This window comes from Amblyomma americanum, chromosome 4 (assembly GCF_052857255.1).
Source record: "Amblyomma americanum isolate KBUSLIRL-KWMA chromosome 4, ASM5285725v1, whole genome shotgun sequence".
Taxonomy (NCBI): domain Eukaryota; kingdom Metazoa; phylum Arthropoda; class Arachnida; order Ixodida; family Ixodidae; genus Amblyomma; species Amblyomma americanum.
Window position 1 is genome coordinate 215,396,152 of NC_135500.1, and position 18,319 is coordinate 215,414,470.

The following is an 18,319-nucleotide window of genomic DNA, read 5'->3' on the forward strand; positions in this document are numbered from 1 at the left end:
ATATGTTTATTGGGGAAGCGAATATTGTAATATTAATTCGATCAAACTTTCCCCCTCTAATTTTCAGATTACTGATACCATTTCCAAGGACTTCGGTGAAAAATTTAACAGCTCTGTAGAGGCCTTCCTCATGCGTGAGTATTTTAAACATAATTGCATCCATTATCTAAATCAGTACAAACATTGATAGAAATGAAACAATAGGTGCGCAGTAAAATAAAAAGAAATGCGAAGAAGATGCACTTAACACCGCCGCCTTCACTTTCAAGTGCGCTTCCCCTCTTTTTGCAGTCTCACCAATTCAGACCGAATTCGACGAAATAGACCGCACTGACCTCGGGAGGATAAAGAGAATCAACTCCCTCGAATCCGCCGTAAGTGTTTGTTAACGCCGCTCCGGACCTGAGGAAACACACTAAGGAAGATCTGAAGTTCTCGCAATATTGATCCAGAGGAACAAAGTCGAACCAGCATCGTCACTTCGTACCCGCTGGTATACCACGCTCGTGGCGGGTAATTAGTGGTTTCCTTCCTTCGCTTAATTTAAAAACGTTCATACAAGAGGTATGCCAGCATTTAATGAAAACTTAAGAGCGCTACGAAATGAGAGGGTTGATTTCTTAGTGGGCAAATGGAAGTCAGCACGTTTCTCGAGATTGAATTGCACCAAGCCCATGTACCCCTTGAAATGGCATAAACTGTATAAGTTCATCTTGCTGCATCCTCCAGCCTTTTTCACCCTACACCTGGTCTAAATAGAGAGCTTTAGTGCAGCGCAACGTCATACCGCTACTGCCATTCACCAACAACGCATGCACGGACTTCCCCCAGGGACCACAGTTGCGCGCACACCTGGCTGGCCCTTCGGAGCCAACTGCGCATGCGCATGCGGTAGCGATGTGCTAAAACAGCGAAATATCTTTAGAGAACGACCCAGGCGCACACACTGTTCACTTTCGCCCGCCTATTATTCGAAATAGGCTGTTCATCATCCCATGCATGTCACACCCTTCCCTCTCTTGTCCGCAAATGTATCATCTGTATGTACAGAAGATGTTTTTTGGACTGCAAAAGCAGCAGTCATGCCACCATTTATATACCTCACTTCTAAATGTTTGGCTTGATGGTCTCAAAAGCGTGAACTGGCACTTGTTAACCTTTTCCGTTTGAAATCTTCGCATGTCTATCAAGATACAGATATTTCCCCTTTCTCTGTCTCTTTGTTGCCACAAAGGCAGTACAAGCGCAACGTTTCGGCCTTCGACAGGCATCGCATGGGGATTGACAAAGAAGCAACGGATGGCGGCGACTCAGCAATAAATGGCGTTCATGAAATGAAGCTTGCCGCATACAAGCGTACGGCTTAATACACGGAACTTCAGCAAAAAATGGTTCACGTGACTTTTCTGTGGAATTCAGAAAGTGTAGTACTAAGTCAAACTAGACTGATTGATTAGCGTCGCGTGATAACAAATATGCCATTTTTACTAAAACAAAGCATTTATAAGCCTTTATACTATGTCTTATTTATAAGCTTTTATTATAAAACATATGCTTTCTTTCATTCTTCTATCTTAAAATCATCTGTTCCTATCCTTTGTTCAGTTTATCTCGTTCTTGCTTTCGTGGTCCCATATTGCAAGCTCACGCGACTGTCGCCAGGAAAGACAAACGCAGCTTGCGCAGGAAGATAATCTCTATTCACTCACGGTACCAAACGATGCCAACGGTTGTCCACCTGTACGTTTATTCTTCCAAGGTACTGGCTACTCGGTATCCCAACGTGACCAGCATGAGCCTCCTGGGTGACTTGAGCCCGTTCGATGTCGTTTTCAGCCGCGGGTAAGTGATTCCACGGACTACCACGAAATTTAAGATGAAAAAAATTCATTGCACTGTAAAGTGTCATGTAATTTTAACCTATGAGGCATTTCACACTGACCCAGCGGCAGCTTTCTGAAGGACTCCAGTCGGTGGTCATTTCAGAAATACTTGTGCCCTTTGCGGGCTCTCTGCAAAGCCTCTGATGTCGCGCTTTCATTCCGTCAACATGTTTGGCCAACTGGCCCAAAGTTTATCCTGCTGCCTTGTTTGAAGACTACGTATTTCTCTATTACGACCTCATGTCACTGCGCAGTGCTTGACATCGTTGTGTTTTCTGCAGTATAAAATATAGTATATAGTTATGTGTTCGGTTATTTTCCCAGCTTTATTCTCCCGATACTGCCTGTGCAGGAAATTGTTTTATTTCAAAGTGATCACATCCCCTTCACCTTACAGCGATATGCGGAAATCCGAGCTTACACCACCCCACTCCTATGCCGTAATCTAATGGACTCGCTACAGAGCTGCTCATTAGTCGCGTGCTCTTACCATCTGAGTCGGCGCTCCGTGACGTGGCCCATAAGTGCGATGTCTGCCGGGGAGTGGTGGCTGTCGGGAACGTGCCATTCATGGTCACGTGACTATGGTGGGCATGAGAGTGGGCGCTGCCGTGCGGAGCCGCGGTACCAGGCTATCGATAAACCACTTCTCCGCCTCGGGCGAGTGCAGAGAAGCCGCCCATGGCTATTTCTCCGTCTGTTCAGTCGGCCGTCGTAGGACAGCTCTAAAGTTACGGGAGATGGCATTGCAGAGAGGAGTACGGCAAGGCTGCCTCCACGGCGGCCATCATGCTGGAGACCGTGGCTGCCGTCGCCTTCGTCGTGGGTGTCCTCGCCCACAGCCAGGAGGTGCCCCCCAACAAGCGGAGTTTCGTCTCCAACCAGAGCGGAATCCTGCTGGTTGTGTACGTATCCAGTCATCATGCAGGAAAAGTACTAAGCCACGATGGACAGCTGTGCCAACTGGATGGCATTTACCTTTGAAGAAAAAAACACTTGTGTTGTCCATGGTGTACTCGTATATCGTGATTTTTTTAAGATGAAAAAAGAAACGGCTTTAGGTGACACAAGCTCGCCCTAGAGATAAAAACAAAGGATTTAGACGACAAGCAACGCAAAAACGAAATGCGTTCAATTAAACGGGCTATTCTCAAGCAATACTCGGAACTCGCAGCTTTCTGAGTTTGTGTAGTGTTTTTCCCCCTTTAAAGCGAGGTTACGACAGTCGATTACCAAGTGCGTCGTCACGTAGAAGTGAAACATATTGACTAGCGCATACACAGACAGGGACCAAAGTAATAGTAAGAGACAGGACACACGCTAGACTAGCGTGTGTCCTGTCTCTTACTCTTACTTTGGTCCCTGTCTGTGTATGCGCTAGTCAATATGTTTCACAGCTACAACCAACTAGCCCAAATGAAAGCGTTGGCAGTCACGTAGAACACTGAAGACTGAGCTAACAGGTGAAGGGCTCTCAAGACATCTCGGGAAGGAAAGTCACAAAACCTGAAATTATGCGTGTGCGCGCGCGTTAGAATGCGTCTTCATTACTTCACTCTTTTCATCTTCATTTGTAGTAGCCTGGCAGGTACGCTACAAAGCCAATTTATCTAGTTATGTAATAAATGCTTAGTTTCTCGTTCATAACCAACGCTCATAGGTGAACTGCTTCATTATCTGACACACACACACACACACACACACACACACACACACACACACACACACACACACACACACACACACACACACACACACACACACACACACACACACACACACACACACACACACACACACACACACACACACACACACACACACACACACACACACACACACACACACACACACACACACACACACACACACACACACACACACACACACACACACACACACACACACACACACACACACACACACACACACACACACACACACACACACACACACACACACACACACACACACACACACACACACACACACACACACACACACACACACACACACACACACACACACACACACACACACACACACACACACACACACACACACACACACACACACACACACACACACACACACACACACACACACACACACACACACACACACACACACACACACACACACACACACACACACACACACACACACACACACACACACACACACACACACACACACACACACACACACACACACACACACACACACACACACACACACACACACACACACACACGCACACGCACGCACCCACACGCACACACTGCATTAAGACTCATGACATCACGCGTTAAGCGGCTCAAGGAGAAAACTTACCAATCGAAGACGGCCTCGTCATTCTTGGCAAGGAAAAATGAAACATTACCTCTATAAAAGGCTTGCATTTATCTTTTTATAATAAGCAGATAGAGAGAGAAAAGGAGGAGGAATGTTACGCGCTTGCCCCAGTCAGAATGCTCAACACCATGTGGTCGCCGAAAGCCTCCCCTTGTGATGTCGCAGGAGTGCTCTGTTCATGTGGCTCTTCTGCACCGTGATGGCGCCGTCTTCGCTGCTGTTCATGATGGGCGGCGTCATCTCCCAGCAGTACATATGCGAGCCCTACTCGACAGGGCTGCTCCCTTTCATCGACGAGGTGAGCCACGGGTTTATTGGTCTTTAATGGAATGTCTTATTCGTTCAGGGAGAGCATGGCGCTGAGGTGTACGCACATCTGAACAAAATGGTTCAATATCGCGCATGGCTTGCTGCGCCATGCGTGATATCACTGGATGTGAGCGTTTTTTTTTTACTATATATACCAAGATAACTTGGTTTATGGGGGTTTAACGTCCCAAAGCGACTAAGGCTGAGAGACGCCGTAGGGAAGGGCTCCGGAAATTTGGACCACCTGGGGTTCTTTAACGTGCAATGACATCGCGACCAACTTAGTAAAGTATCCCCGCTCCATTGTTGTGTGGACGGCCTGGCCAGTTACCCTACTGACTACGGCTCCAAGCTGTCAGCAGCTGCAATTACTGCCCTTCCCAGAGTTCCTTGCTATGAGAAGGTCATGCGGTGCCTTATGCCGAAACATCTTTGACGACTTCCTGAGAACTGTTGTAGTAAAACAGTGACTTTAGGTACAGGGTGTGTTGGAAATAATTGCGTTTGCATTTACGGCAATGCAATAGCTGCAAATAATTGCGTTTGCATTTACGGCAATGCAATAGCTGCAAACACTTTCTGCTAAGGAAGTTGCAGCTGAGCACGCGCGTTCAATTTTCTACTTTTTTAATGGTCACAGCGGCATTCAACACGGGTAAGATTATAAGGTGTGATCGGTAAGGCAATCTCTACTTCAAGACGGATGAGAGTAGGCGTGTATCAGCAAAAACAGTTCATACACCACTGTATCACAACGGTGGACAGATAAAAGAGCCGCTGTAGAAGCACAGCTCATAGATGCGCGAACACCAGAGCCCTCCGAAAACGCACACGTCTCCAGAGATTAGCGTGCGAAGCGAAAAATACTCGAGTACATGGTCTAAAAATCTCCTCGAGCACATCTGTCAAGAAATCGACAGCAGCGCTACCATGTGGCTTGCTCGTTTATAGGTCGTCCTCCATTTCCTTGCAGGTCGTGCTCATGATGTTTGTGCCGCATAGGGACGACGAGGCAGGTGTGCACCAGGTCGAGTACAACGCCAAGGCGCTGGAACTCTACAACACCACCATGAAGCCGAGCATCGTGTTGAGGTGAAGTGTACGAGCTGAGCCTGACTGGCGTGACAAAAGATGGCGATGCTATTGCGCTCTCACCGTACGCCGACCGCACTTGTAACCGTGATGGCGGAAAGGTTAAAGAGAAAGCGGAATAGCACTGAAAGACTTTTTTTCCAGTCTATACGTGCGGAACTATGAGTGATAAGGTTCTTAACTTCAAGAGTGACTATAAAATTCGAAAATACACTTTCAAGAATAACAACTAACAAGTGCGGAAGCCGGCCACAACATTTAAAAATGGTACCTTAGGTTCATGGTGTATGTTACTGACACAAGGCAAAAAAGTGCAGCTAATCTATCTAAAATTACCCTTGTCAGAATCTGAGACGATGGCTATGCACTACATGCGCTGCAGACGCGCGACAGCGTACGTATAGCACGGACATGATTTACGTACTTCCGTGCAGGGCCTCATGCTTTCTTCACTACGGGCAACTGCCTAGGTGGCTTGGAAGTTCAGCTGCGTCGGCCACGATTGCGAAATCGAATCGCTGCTACGTAGGCTCCGAAGCGAAAAGCAAAAACGCTCGCGTGCTGTGCGATGCCAGTGAACGTCAAAGAACGCCGCCAAGTGGTCGAAATTAATCGATGGCGTCTTTGGTAGCTCACGTGCAGCTCCGGGACGTTGAGCCCAACCCAACAGCAGTGCCACTATTGTTAACTGGTTGCCTATCGGTTATAATGAATAAATTGCGCTCTCCATTTACCTGTTCCGGTCGCGCCTCGGGTAATGTCGACTGCACATTGAACAAAGAGCAGATGACGTAAAGTTGCCATGCTTTGCCCGCTTCTGACATTGACCCATGATCCTTAGTTGATCTTTGACCTCTGACATTGACTTGACCTTTGACATTTGATACTGCATGGCTCTTGGGTTTTGGTAATTAGAAAAAATTGTGTACCTGCGCATAAAATGTTCACGTACGCTCAGGCAGTTTCCTATGTCTTTTTACATGGGCCGGTGTCGGTGGTTCAGAGAAGACTCGTTCTGCCTCCATGCAGGAGCTGCAGTAAGAACCAGACTCTGCTGGCAACCACTGGCTTGAGCGACATCAAGACGCTGGAGACAGCGTTAATAGTAGCCGTAAGTAAACGTGCACCGTCTTTGCCAAGAGTAACCGAGTAACAGCTAGGGATTGTTTCTTAGCCGTGTAGTGTATAGCAGCACCTAAGTCACGGCACCCCTTGCGCTCTAAATCTATGTAAGGCAAGGAGAACACTTGTCCTCACCTTTCAAGACCTTTTTGTCTTCAGGGGTGCCGAACAGCAAATCCGGTTGCCTGCAGACATGGCAGTAATGAAGTTGCTCTAAATTAATTAGTTTTCCCAGTAGTTTGTAATGGAATGAATTACTTTCCTGGTCTAGTAATTCAGGAATGCAATGAATTACTTTACGCCAGTAATTTCACAGTAAAGGTAACTAATTCATTTCAAAATTACTTTCACTAAAACGCACCACTGCTCTCTGTATCGGCAAAACCTTGGTTTGTCGTACGTCCGGTAGGGCGCCTTGAAAGCAAGAACGACATGCAGCAAGCCTATGCCAGAATACAGGGTCGGCAAGTAGAGAGCGCGACGGCCAGTGTCCTCTGTGTTCGTGTCGCTGCCGGCGGATGGAGTTAAGTTGACCGGTCAATGAGCAGAGGGCTATCAACTGCTATCAACACCTCACACCCGGACATCGTCGAGTTGGTTCTCTTGTTCAGCTTTTTTTATGTAAACGATTCGTCGCGCTGACCCGGTCGTCCGGCGGCTTTAAAACAAACACTGCCAATGAGGTACAGCGGAAACGGCGGTTACCTGACACCGAGGAGCCGAGTCCTTGAAAGGTCACGTGGTTACCGAAAAGCGAGGGGGACTCGCGCGCCTCTCGGGCTTGAGGAAGGGTGTAGGCTGTCGCAGTTCGAAGGCGCACCGCGCGACGAGACAGATGCCCCCAGAGACGGACACGAAAAAGGGCGCGCTCTGCCACATATGTATAACCGTGTTTACATGAATGCGACAGAAGTCGATTTCAGTTCACTTTTTGAGGGAAAGTGCAAAAACGTCGACGTTCTCGGATTTTTCCGTTTACCGAAGTCTCATTCTTTTCAGAATCCACCGAAATACCTCCTAAGATTGATCAACAGAACAGCCTTCAACGCCAGAGGCTATAGCGAGGACTGGAAAGGCCTCATAGGAACGGACCTCGCAGATCTCGCGACGCCGATTGAAAAACTAAGTGATTCCCTCACTGCTAACTCGGTACGTCTGCAGACTACTGTTGAGATAGTTTGGATGCCCGAAACCGTGATTCGAGATAACCTGTAGAGACAGCTCCTTCCTAATTAGCAACAACCTTTTTTCGGTACTGGATAAGGTGTTACCATTTCTGATTTTTATTTTCAGCAAACCGGGCCTATAACCAACATCGCTAGTGCTAAGGTAAGGAGCAGGTTTTGTTTAACGATGTATATTCCGCTCAGGAAACACTGACGCTTCATTTGGTTACAATAAGCAAAGTTGTATACGCTTGTTGAGTGTTAAAAGTGCGAATGAATGCACGAATGGCCAACAGAAAAAAGGTGTCGCAAGGAAGCAGAGCATAAAATGTGTTGCCCCATTCCATTAAATCTTCCTACGAGATTTTCACATGAAGACGATACGCCCGTTCAAGCCCTGCAATGCCAAGAAAAAGTACTACATAGTATGATCACGATAATATAATGTAAACCGCAGAGTAAATCACTGCACAGTAAAATACGTTAGCAAAGTAAGTGCGAATGTGCGCACGAGAACTTGGCGCTATGAAGGGAGTTTTTCTTCCTTCTTTTCCTAGTTTCAGCTGAATGCACCGGCGCCTTAATATGAGACACTCCGTCGCCATCTAGGGTGTGGACTGTGAGGGCTGGGGTAGGGGGGGGGGGGGGGATGGCAGAGGTGGAGAGTAGGCGTGTTCTGTCCTGCACATGATCACGGTCACACAGGGCTCGCTCACTCGATCAGACGCTCTCTTAACCTAACAGGCTATTGGTGATGGCCGAACGTTCCTGTACAGCTGCTGCATGTAAAAGACAACTGGAAAAGGTATTTTGTGCACTGCAGGGAGCGCATAAACGAAATCGTTCAAAAATTCGTCTCAGTAAGGAACACTACAGCACAGGAGAACGCTTGAATTCGCGATTGCCCGCTGGGCCGCTGTGCTTCGAGGCGGTGTTCACTTCTGCCACGTGTAAACGCAGACGCATGTCGTCAAGTGGAGAGAGGCTGAGAAGAAGCTCTACGATTGCTGGGAGGCCATGGAAAATACGATCTCCGAAGAGATGAATGCGGTGAGTGGCCAAATGTAGTAGTCAAAGCGCCGGTAGGGCGAGTAAGGCGGAAGGTTGACCTAGTTGCTGCATTCTTGAATGTACTGCAGGAGCGAATAGCACGACTAATGCAGGCACACGTTACGGAGTGATGCCGCCTTTACATTAACATTTAGCGCGAAAGCACTAATCGGGAGGTTCATGAGCCTGGCAACATCGTCTAGCGTTTTTCTGTCCGAGAGCAACCTGGATCGCACAAATTTCCCCTGTGGCAGCACCTGCCACGTCAGGGCAGTGGCGCACCGATTAACCGCTGCACCACTGCACCAGGAGTGGATGAGGTTCCGCGGGGATCTATGAATACGTTAAGTAGAAAAACACCAATTCTGCATATATGAATACGCCCTGCTTTCGCACTCTTTACGAATATTGTAAACATTTTCTCTCGCTTTTTTGTGTCTTTTTTTCTTCTTTATTAGTTTGCTTTTAAATTCCCTGATGGTACCTGTTAAACCGGCAACCATGTCATGACATTCGACGTGCGAAGCGCGAAAAATGAATGAATGAATGAATGAATGAATGAATGAATGAATGAATGAATGAATGAATGAATGAATGAATGAATGAATGAATGAATGAATGAATGTTTACAAATAGGATGGCCTGAATCCGTTGATTTGGGCAATGCGATAGGAGTATGGCACTGGTGGGTAACTTGCTCTAAGAATGTGTTTGTCCTGAAAGGATATCTATGTCGTAAAGAGTCAGCAGTTTTAATTTCAATTTCCTGGTGAGCGGAGCCGGCCGTTATGTCCCATGTCAACATGACACACATGTGTGACGTTCCCGCCTGACTGCGGTTAGCCACAACGCAGCCTAATTTGTTGCTATCTGTGAGTCCTGCTGAAGCGAGGATAACTGAGCCAAGAAAACGGTAACCTGGCAAAACATTGTTCTGCCTGAAGGCGACATTGGGCGGTCCGCTCGCCATTGGCTTTGATGAGAGCTGGTTGTTTGTCTGGCAGGCCGGGGCTTCACTCCAATTCGCTCATCTTGCTACGGCTCTCCCGTGGTCGGCCTCTCTTCCCGGTGCCCGGCTCTCACCTCACCGCCCGTTGTCTTTTCTGCATCCGCCGCGTCCCCCTGGGGCTTCTCTTTCTCTCTGGGAGTCCCCCTCGCCCAACGGTCTTTTTGTCGTCGCTACTCCTGCAGCCAGCCAAGGAAGCAAGCACGTCAAGTTCCCAGGAAGCCTAGGCCGGTACGACGTGAAGGCCGGTGACCTCGTTGGCGATGTGTCGAGGGGATCAGGTGTCCCTCGGAGGGCAACGCTTTTCTGAAGCCAGCGTCTTCCCTCCTCTGCTGGCAGCCCGTCTGATGCCAGAAGCCGACCTCCTTCGCCACTTCTTCGAGCCGTTGCGCACTCTGTAGCTGTACCGTACAATAGGCCGCAGGGAAGTCTGTGGTTGCGTCGGGCACCACATGGCGCATGTCGTCATCTCCCCTCTAGCTGTCCCTGGCCGTCTGTTCCTTGTAGCATCCGATGAGGCGAGCAAAGTGTTGCCACCACGTATTCGATCCTTGCAGTGGCCATCGTGTCATTTACAATATATAATCATCGCCATCAGTTGAGCTCCGCGCGAAGCAGGAAAAAGGATTGTCCCATTGACTTCCAATTAAGCATGTCCTTCGCCAGCTGCGGCCAACTTATCTCCACAAAATTCATAACTTCTCATGCGCCCACATGACCTTCTGATGCCCCCTGCTACGTTTGCCCTCTCTTGGAATCTGCTCCTTTTCTCTATTATGTGCAGGACGCAGACTTCATGCGTGCGTGCGCCGTGGTCTCGGGCGAAAGCTTTGAATCCAGTTCACACAACTTCACTTAATTCATTTTACACAAATGCTTGCTATTTTACCTAGGACAATATCCTGAAATTCCACCCAAACAATCATTTTGAATTCTTGAAAACTCGACTGCCTCATCGTCAAATCGTGTTTTTTTTTGTCCCATAATTTCAGAAGGCGTTAACTTTTTTTAGAGCTGTGAAGGAGAATTTCGACAACATTCGATATCTTTGTTAGTAACCTGGCATCTGTTTCTTGTTTTCGCAGAATCATTACAACTTCATCATAGGCAGAGTTGGCCCACATATGCAAACCATCCAGAGCAAGACTCTGCATGTAAGTCCACACGCATGCGCCGTGACTTGCGTGCCAGGCTCTCATCTCAAATGCTGACGAAGCTTGGTCCTCGCTTACTTTCCGCTCACCCAGTTCTACGACGTCGTTGGCAGCTGCCTTCACGTCGCTGTCATCTACAAGAGGTGCTTCGAAGTGTTCTGCTACGCCGTAGTGGCAAATTTGGTGAGTCACATCGGTTTTATTGCACGCAGAGGGCGCTGAGCACACCAGAGTGCTCGGGGTGTGAGCTGCAGAGCAAATAAAGGATTAGCTTTAGTACCCGTGATTTGCTGCCACGAGACTACAGGTGCGGGCGCCCACTTGCCGCCTGTAGTTCGAATCATACGTACGGCCACACGAGCAAAGCTGCGTCGCAGCACCGGTTTCGCTGGGAGATGTAAAGAAGTGTCACTGGAAACTACACCCCCAGCTATAGTATTTCCGTTACTTCCGGAAATGCATCGGCTGTCACCGCAAACTTTCAAAAGCATCGAAATGAAATCTCACAAAGCTATTTAGGTGCTTTCGCTAGACTTTACCCAAGAAAGTTCTCTTACATGCTGACCTAGTTACTATATTGTTGATGGTTAAAAAAAAGACATCACTACATAAGCACGCTTTAAGGCTGCCAGCTTACCTTGACTGGTTAACAGCTGTATCGACCCTAATGGTTTTTTTTTTACAAAAAATTGGAGATGAACACTAAAGTTCCGCCTTAATGGCATGACGCGATGGCGTTAATCGGTTAATGACCATTGGTCATTAACCCATTGTTACGATTTAAAGTTAATGTTAGGTAGAGAATTGGTCATTCTCGGTTAGGTAGAGAATTGATCATTCTCGGATTTGCATCCATAGACTCCTGGGAGTCCTCATACCGCTCCCGGCGCAGTGGTTAAGCGATGGGTCACTGCCGTGCGATGGCAGCTGTTGCCACTGGTGGGGCTTGTGCGGCTCAGGTTGCACTTCGCGAGCAACCTCTCGCGACCAATTATCAATTTAACTGCAACCTGCAACAGTGGTCAGTGTACTCCCAATCCGGTGGGCTGGTTGTGATTACGCTGCAAGGTCACGTGACCTAGGCGGCCCGATTGCCTCCTACGTTGCTTCTCTGGGGATTTTTCTTAGATTTGTCGCTCACGGTCAACGACGCCGGATTTTCAGGCACGAGTCCCTTAACGCTGTCGCCTTAAACACTTTACGCGCACCTGTCGATTTGCATGCCCAGCTGCATGAGCAGGTAGCCTCGTCTGCTGGCCGCCAGTACTGAACACCGCGTAACTCGATGGGATGTTTTAAGGCTGTAATTTTGGGGAAAAAAAGAAACTATTATCCCGAGATATTATGCGCGAAGATGGTGATTTTCACGGCCAACTCTTCCTCCTCGTCACGAACTATCGCCTTTCTGCGCTCACATAAACTATTTCCGGCGGCTGTAATCAGTGGGACGAACCGAACAATCGCAATTCCAGCAGTGCATTCCAGTGTTCAGCGCTACGCCGCGCGTGGTGACAGGCGCGCAATCTAGAAACCTTTGCCCAGATTTGCTGGGTCTGGGTTATGCCCTAACCGGTGATGTGTTCGCGTTTTCCTCACGTTCCATTCAGTACTGTTTTTCCCTCGCAGAACGGCGTGTGGTGCGCGCTCTGGCTGGTCTGCTTCTTTTTCTCGGCCACCATCCTCGTCATCCTCAAGCTGTCCAAGTACCTGATGCGAATGGACGACTACATGTACGAGGGAATGGAGGTGGAGGAGTCCATGTGAGTTGAGTGTCCTTCCGCTCCTTGGACCTGCGCGGGCAGCACATTTAAATACACGCTTTGCGTTTCTTTCGACGACAGGCACAAAATCTTGCACAGCACGGCACGGTGGCCTCCCGCGTTCATTTCTAATATGCATTGAGTATGATTCACTGTCTTCTTCGTGCAACAATAAGCACCTAGTTTGTTATATTTTCGGCATCTTTACCGAGCATGACACATTTATGAAGGGAGCCAACGGTCATCGAAACCAAGGTGCATAAGGGAATGTTTAATTTTTTTTTAATGTGTAGTGCTGATCAGTGGGATAATAATACTTAAATTAATCTATCGCTCAAAAAAATTACTTATAAAGCAGAAGAAAAACAACCATGCCGCTGGTGGGATCTGAACCCACGACCTCCGAATATCGCGTCCGGTGCTCTACCAACTGAGCTACGGCGACGGCTGCCTAATCTGTTGCTCTCGTGGGTATTTATGTTTATTGGGTGTAAGCGAACCTTGAGAGTGTTCACCAGCGCCACCCTCGTCCATAGCGGCGGACGTAGCACGTTCTGTATTACCGCGAGTGTGACGTGAAACGCCATAAGTTTATCAAACGAGCCCCTCATTTCCTTAATTTTGTCTGCTAATAGCTTAACGAGGGTCTCGGTTCTGGCACTCTTGATGCCATAGGTAGAATAAGAGGGCTCTCGCACAGTTTCCGCCCTGGCCGTTAGATGACGAGAGAGAATGAAAAGTCTAGAACTCCCAGGTTTCTGCTCTCCTCCTGGGCAATAAGCGAAAGTAAAAGCTTTCCGTATCACCGCTTCTCCATACACAACATTGTTCTTTAATAATAATACCGGTTAAGAAACACAAAGTCCGAATCTGGGCATGACCAGGGGCCAGTTTGTGGATGTGGACAGACAGTGGCGGCATTTAGGCTGAACAGCCAGGTACTGGTGGTGGTCCGCAACTTTTTCCTTTTCCACCGTAACCATCTTTTCTAAGCAGCGCATATCTGGATGTCTCAAGCAGGCGTGATCAACCAAACTCACAGCAGTAAGGAAATCCCGTGTGCGACGAATTTTTGATACGTGAGCCCAAAGGGAGTTTAATCCGTTAAGTGTGATCAGAGAGCTCTCTGATCACACTTAATGGATTAAACTCCCTTACACTACGGGCCACGTGAAACACCGCATTAGGTGCGCACAAACATAGTGTTCGACTTCATCCACATAGAATCTAGTGCATCCGAAGAAGAAAAATGGCATCAGTGAACCATTCCTAACGAAGAAGGGAGCTGTATATTATTTCCGTCCTTCTCCTCGCTTTCCATCACAGCGCCAGCCCACCGGACGACAAGACTTCGGGTCTGAGCATCAGCTACGCGCCCAGGTAGGCCCAACAGTACGGCCCACTGTCCGATACCCCATCGCTCTGGAGAACGTACTGATGCGCTAATTTTCACTATACCTCAGTGCCGGTGCCAATATGCCTGCTGGCCAGTACAAATGGAGGTACGTGCCTTTATCTCACCTCATCTTAATCTTCGCCTTATTAGTGCCCCTACATAACGCGTTATTTATGTCTCGTTAGCCAATCATAGCACGACTTCTCTTCTTTCGCTAAATTTGAGAGTGGTGGGTGGCATTACGGAAAATTTTGTATTGTTATGGAGTTATTTAAAGCGGAATTTCGTTAAGGGATCCTAATCCTTGGCCCGAAGCTATACTTTAACTACGTTAGTTAAAATTTTACTAAATGTTAGTGTCATAGCCACATTCTAATGATTGCGCTTCTGTGTATATTTCTTCTATTGAGTCTTGCTGCTATTTTGGCGGTACAGACTGACGCTTATCAATGCTCTTCATGTCGATAGTTAGCTTTGGTTTGGTATTTTGTGAACACTCGTTTGATTTGTTTCTGTTTTCTTCACAGGCGGCCGAAATTTGATTTGTAAGCGCTGGAAAGACGCCGTATTGTTCTGTAGGGCATGCAAGGTCATCATCTTGCTATTAACTAAGGTACCTTTTTTTGCAGTGAGGGACGGTTTCAGTAAGTATCTCAAAAACGATTAGCCCGTCGTTTTGATCATCTGCGACCCACAAATTGCGGTGGCCTTTCTCCAACCCAGGAAATTTGAAAGTAATCCTTACCAGAAGCCGTAAGTATTTAACATCTTGCGTTAGCAAAAAACTGCTTCAGCTCTACGGTTACATTCCAAACTTTCTTTTCTAGTGGAAGTGATTTGGTGTGGGGAATAACAACTGACCACACGTAAAAGTAAAAGTCGGCGGGAGATACCACGCACGTGAGAAGAATATTGTTGTAAGAAAAATGTTCATTTAGCGGAAAGCTTACTACAGCATGCTTTGCGAAATTGGATACTTAGTGCAACAGTGGGTCAAGAGAGCGCATGCGCACAACACTGTCGTAGATATATGCGCAACCGCGCAGTTTTTAACAGAAGAGCTGCTCTCTGACGGATACTCTCGAAACAATTGAAAGAAACAACTTTCAACTCGCTTACAAGTGTAGATTGAAAAGCGACGAGAGCGCTTTCAGTATCTCCCTGCATGCGCAGGAAAGATTCTTGTTTGAGCGTTCAAGTACGGGGATGGCCAAAAGTTCCCAGGCCAGTTGGTTCCAGCTTTTGAGCGTTGCAGTGGGCCATTTACGAAACACCCTAAGCTCAAAATCTGTGCAGGGTGAAAAGTGTCATCCGCAGCCTCCTTGAGAACGTCGGCGGCTTCGTAGCGCTAGGAACTCTTCGGAAACCCTGTGCTTTGAATCTTTTGCTTTTAACGGCACACCCCGCCGCACTGTCGACAAGACTACTTGCATATCAGGCTGACACGCTACTTTTTGCGGAAGGCCACGCAATACTCGGGAATCCGCGGGCGCAATAAAACTGTTTTCTGATAACAGGTGCTAGGCCTCCCGCTCATACATGCACAACTCAGTGAGAGACACTGCGCCACAGGAAACACGGACTGCCCGCACAGTATCATACGCGCAGCTCCACAGACTCCCACCACTGCGCTCTCTCGGTGCGGACCTGTACACGATATGCACCGGCGAATTGTTCGTTTCTGTACGGTGCGCCCAATTTTATCTGGGCGCCTGGTGCACCTAATTAAAATTTCCGTTACAACTTCCGTCTTAATTAGCAAAATGCGTGTTTATACCAATTGCCCATAGTGACCATGCACGGCGAGTAAAATGTAACTGCGTTCACACGCTGTGCACGCTACACTGCGTGTGCTTAGGTATGATATACTCTCTCGTTATTGGCTGGCCGGTACTTCGGCTGACACCTAGCGGCCACGTTTATAGTCAGCAGAACGCGAGATTTGTCTAATCAAGAGGCTGCCTCAAAGGGACACTGCAGACATGTTGAAGTTGGCCTGCGTTCTAATCACAAGGAAGTTCTTTCACTAAAACGAAAATTTTTGTACGCATAAAATGTTCAAATATGAATACGTGGAGAGAAAAATAATCTCCGATTTTTGCTAGCGAGAACTGAGAGACAACGTTTAATCAAATCGACGTGACAACTTACGAAACTACGTGCTAAATCCCACAGAGACCTCGAGGAATTGATTGGGTAAGTACATGGCACCTTGCATGCAGATTGCACTTATCTTCATAGTTAAATGTTTCAATGTGTTTGGTGGCAGGAGGCGCACATCGAGAACATTTATTTCCTTCGTCTTTAGTGTGAAGTAAAAATAATAATTCGCTTCATTTGCGCTCTTTGTCTTTGTTCCAGAGCCGAGATGGACGAATCCGAAGTAGATTTCGCGCGCTGGCAGCATGACCGCCTACGAGAATTCGTACCGGAGACGCTGTAAGTCAGCTGGTCATTGCCTTCTAAAAGCTTCGTTTCCTTTTGTTACAGTGTGCCTTCGGTGTAGCTCACTTAGGCGCGTTGGCTACATATTCCCTGTTGCATGTTGGCTAATACATAGCTGAAAACAACACAAACACAAAGAAGCACGAACCCTTTCTTGTAACTAACATGCGCCTGTTGTTCTGCTGCTTTGCACTGTGAGACTCCTTCGTACCAGGGGAGCCCAACCATGAACTGTAGTCGAATAACGGCCGAACAACAGTCAGCCCTATAATCACAGATGTAGCACATACAGGGATATGTGCCTCATATTTGATTATACGACCGACTGAAAATAAAAATAAAGGTCGGTATACTTGCTGTACTGCTCCCACTATTCGGTGCCTGAGACTGTCGGTGCCCAATTTCAACAGATGGGCCAGAATCACAAACTGTTCGAATGCGATAACTCGCTCCTGAGTGGTCACAATAGCGAGATACGATACTCAAAGCAAAGAACGACAGCGGTGGGAACACGACTGTGCGACTCTGTAACCACAGGCCCTTGTTCATCAATCCGCCGTATTTCTTCCATTGCGCACAAAGTAGCTCGCCAGTAGCGCTAGCTTACGTTCCTTCTTATTTAATGTAAACGATCAGCGTAAACGATCAGCTCAAACTGAGTGTCGTAGTGCTGTGAGTACGTCGGCGCCTCATAAAGCGGTATGACTGCAAAGTCCCGCCGTCTCCTGTTTCGAGCTGATATCCGATCGAGATCGATCCCATCCCTCGTAGCGCCGTTGAAATGTTGGAACCACCTCAGAACGGCACCAGATGGACGCAAGGGGCAGATGTCCAGATTCGCTCCACAGGATTTCAAACGACGCAAAAAACACGCAGAAGAAAGGAAGGACCTGAAGGAAACCGCAAAGCACCGTGGCTTGTACTCTGTAGTTCCTTTTTTTTCTCCTTTTTTGCCTCCTCCTACATTCACGTCTTCACGAAATGGCCCACTTTGGCAGCCTCCTTACCGACGCACGTATATTGACGATGAGCAAGAAGCCCTCCTCGAGTGTAGCTAGTGCGCTAAGATGTAGCGGTGCACTTTCTCGGGCGCGCATTTGGCCAAACTGCATGTCGTAGTCTTTGGAAAGTAAAGGGGTTGATGCAGTGTGCGATGGCGTGTGCAGGGACGGCGAAATGAAGCGCGTCAAAGAGATGCGCCAGCGGCTGGGCCTTCCGGCCAACCAGCCGCTCCCCATTGGCGGTGCCGTGCCCATGCGCCACAGAGGTCCGGCGCCCAGGGGTTCCCCGACCGGGGCTCAGCCACGGCAGCCGCGCCCACCACCACCTCCTCCCAGGGCGCCCTGAGGGGACACTGCACACCTCTCTCGGCGTTCGGCGAGCTTTTATTAAACGAATGCTGCAGGACGCTATCACATTCTTTTCTCTTTTTGTCCACGCCCTTTTGTTCCTTGGGGCTGAGCTCCATCAGCAAAGATCGCTACTGGCTTCTCTCTAACGCAGTTACCATGCGTATGCTGGGCTCCTCCCAAGGCTGTGCATCCGAGGGAAGACGCCCAGCTGGCATACTCGCAAACTGCT

General features: G+C 48.1%; 1 protein-coding gene across 1 annotated transcript; it reads left to right on the top strand.

The window, feature by feature from the left end:
* The first annotated feature begins 73 nt into the window (after window positions 1-73).
* LOC144130012 (uncharacterized) lies at window positions 74-18,085 on the top strand. Its single transcript, XM_077664056.1, has 21 exons — window positions 74-134; window positions 292-374; window positions 1,760-1,842; window positions 2,636-2,788; window positions 4,404-4,536; window positions 5,521-5,639; window positions 6,669-6,750; window positions 7,761-7,910; window positions 8,055-8,090; window positions 8,888-8,977; window positions 11,069-11,137; window positions 11,231-11,320; window positions 12,764-12,897; window positions 14,224-14,277; window positions 14,361-14,399; window positions 14,821-14,838; window positions 14,923-14,937; window positions 15,017-15,046; window positions 16,469-16,489; window positions 16,655-16,732; window positions 17,905-18,085. The coding sequence occupies exons 1-21, from the start codon at window positions 131-133 to the stop codon at window positions 18,083-18,085; spliced, it is 1,662 nt and encodes a 553-aa protein (XP_077520182.1). The 5' UTR covers window positions 74-130.
* The last annotated feature ends 234 nt before the right edge of the window (window positions 18,086-18,319 follow it).

Bases quoted from the DNA above. Each gene is read 5' to 3' on its own strand.
- LOC144130012 (XM_077664056.1), top strand. The intron at 11,138-11,230 runs GTAAGTCCACAC...CCGCTCACCCAG, and splicing joins TCCAGAGCAAGACTCTGCAT to TTCTACGACGTCGTTGGCAG. The intron at 15,047-16,468 runs GTAAGTATTTAA...TAAATCCCACAG, and splicing joins AGTAATCCTTACCAGAAGCC to AGACCTCGAGGAATTGATTG.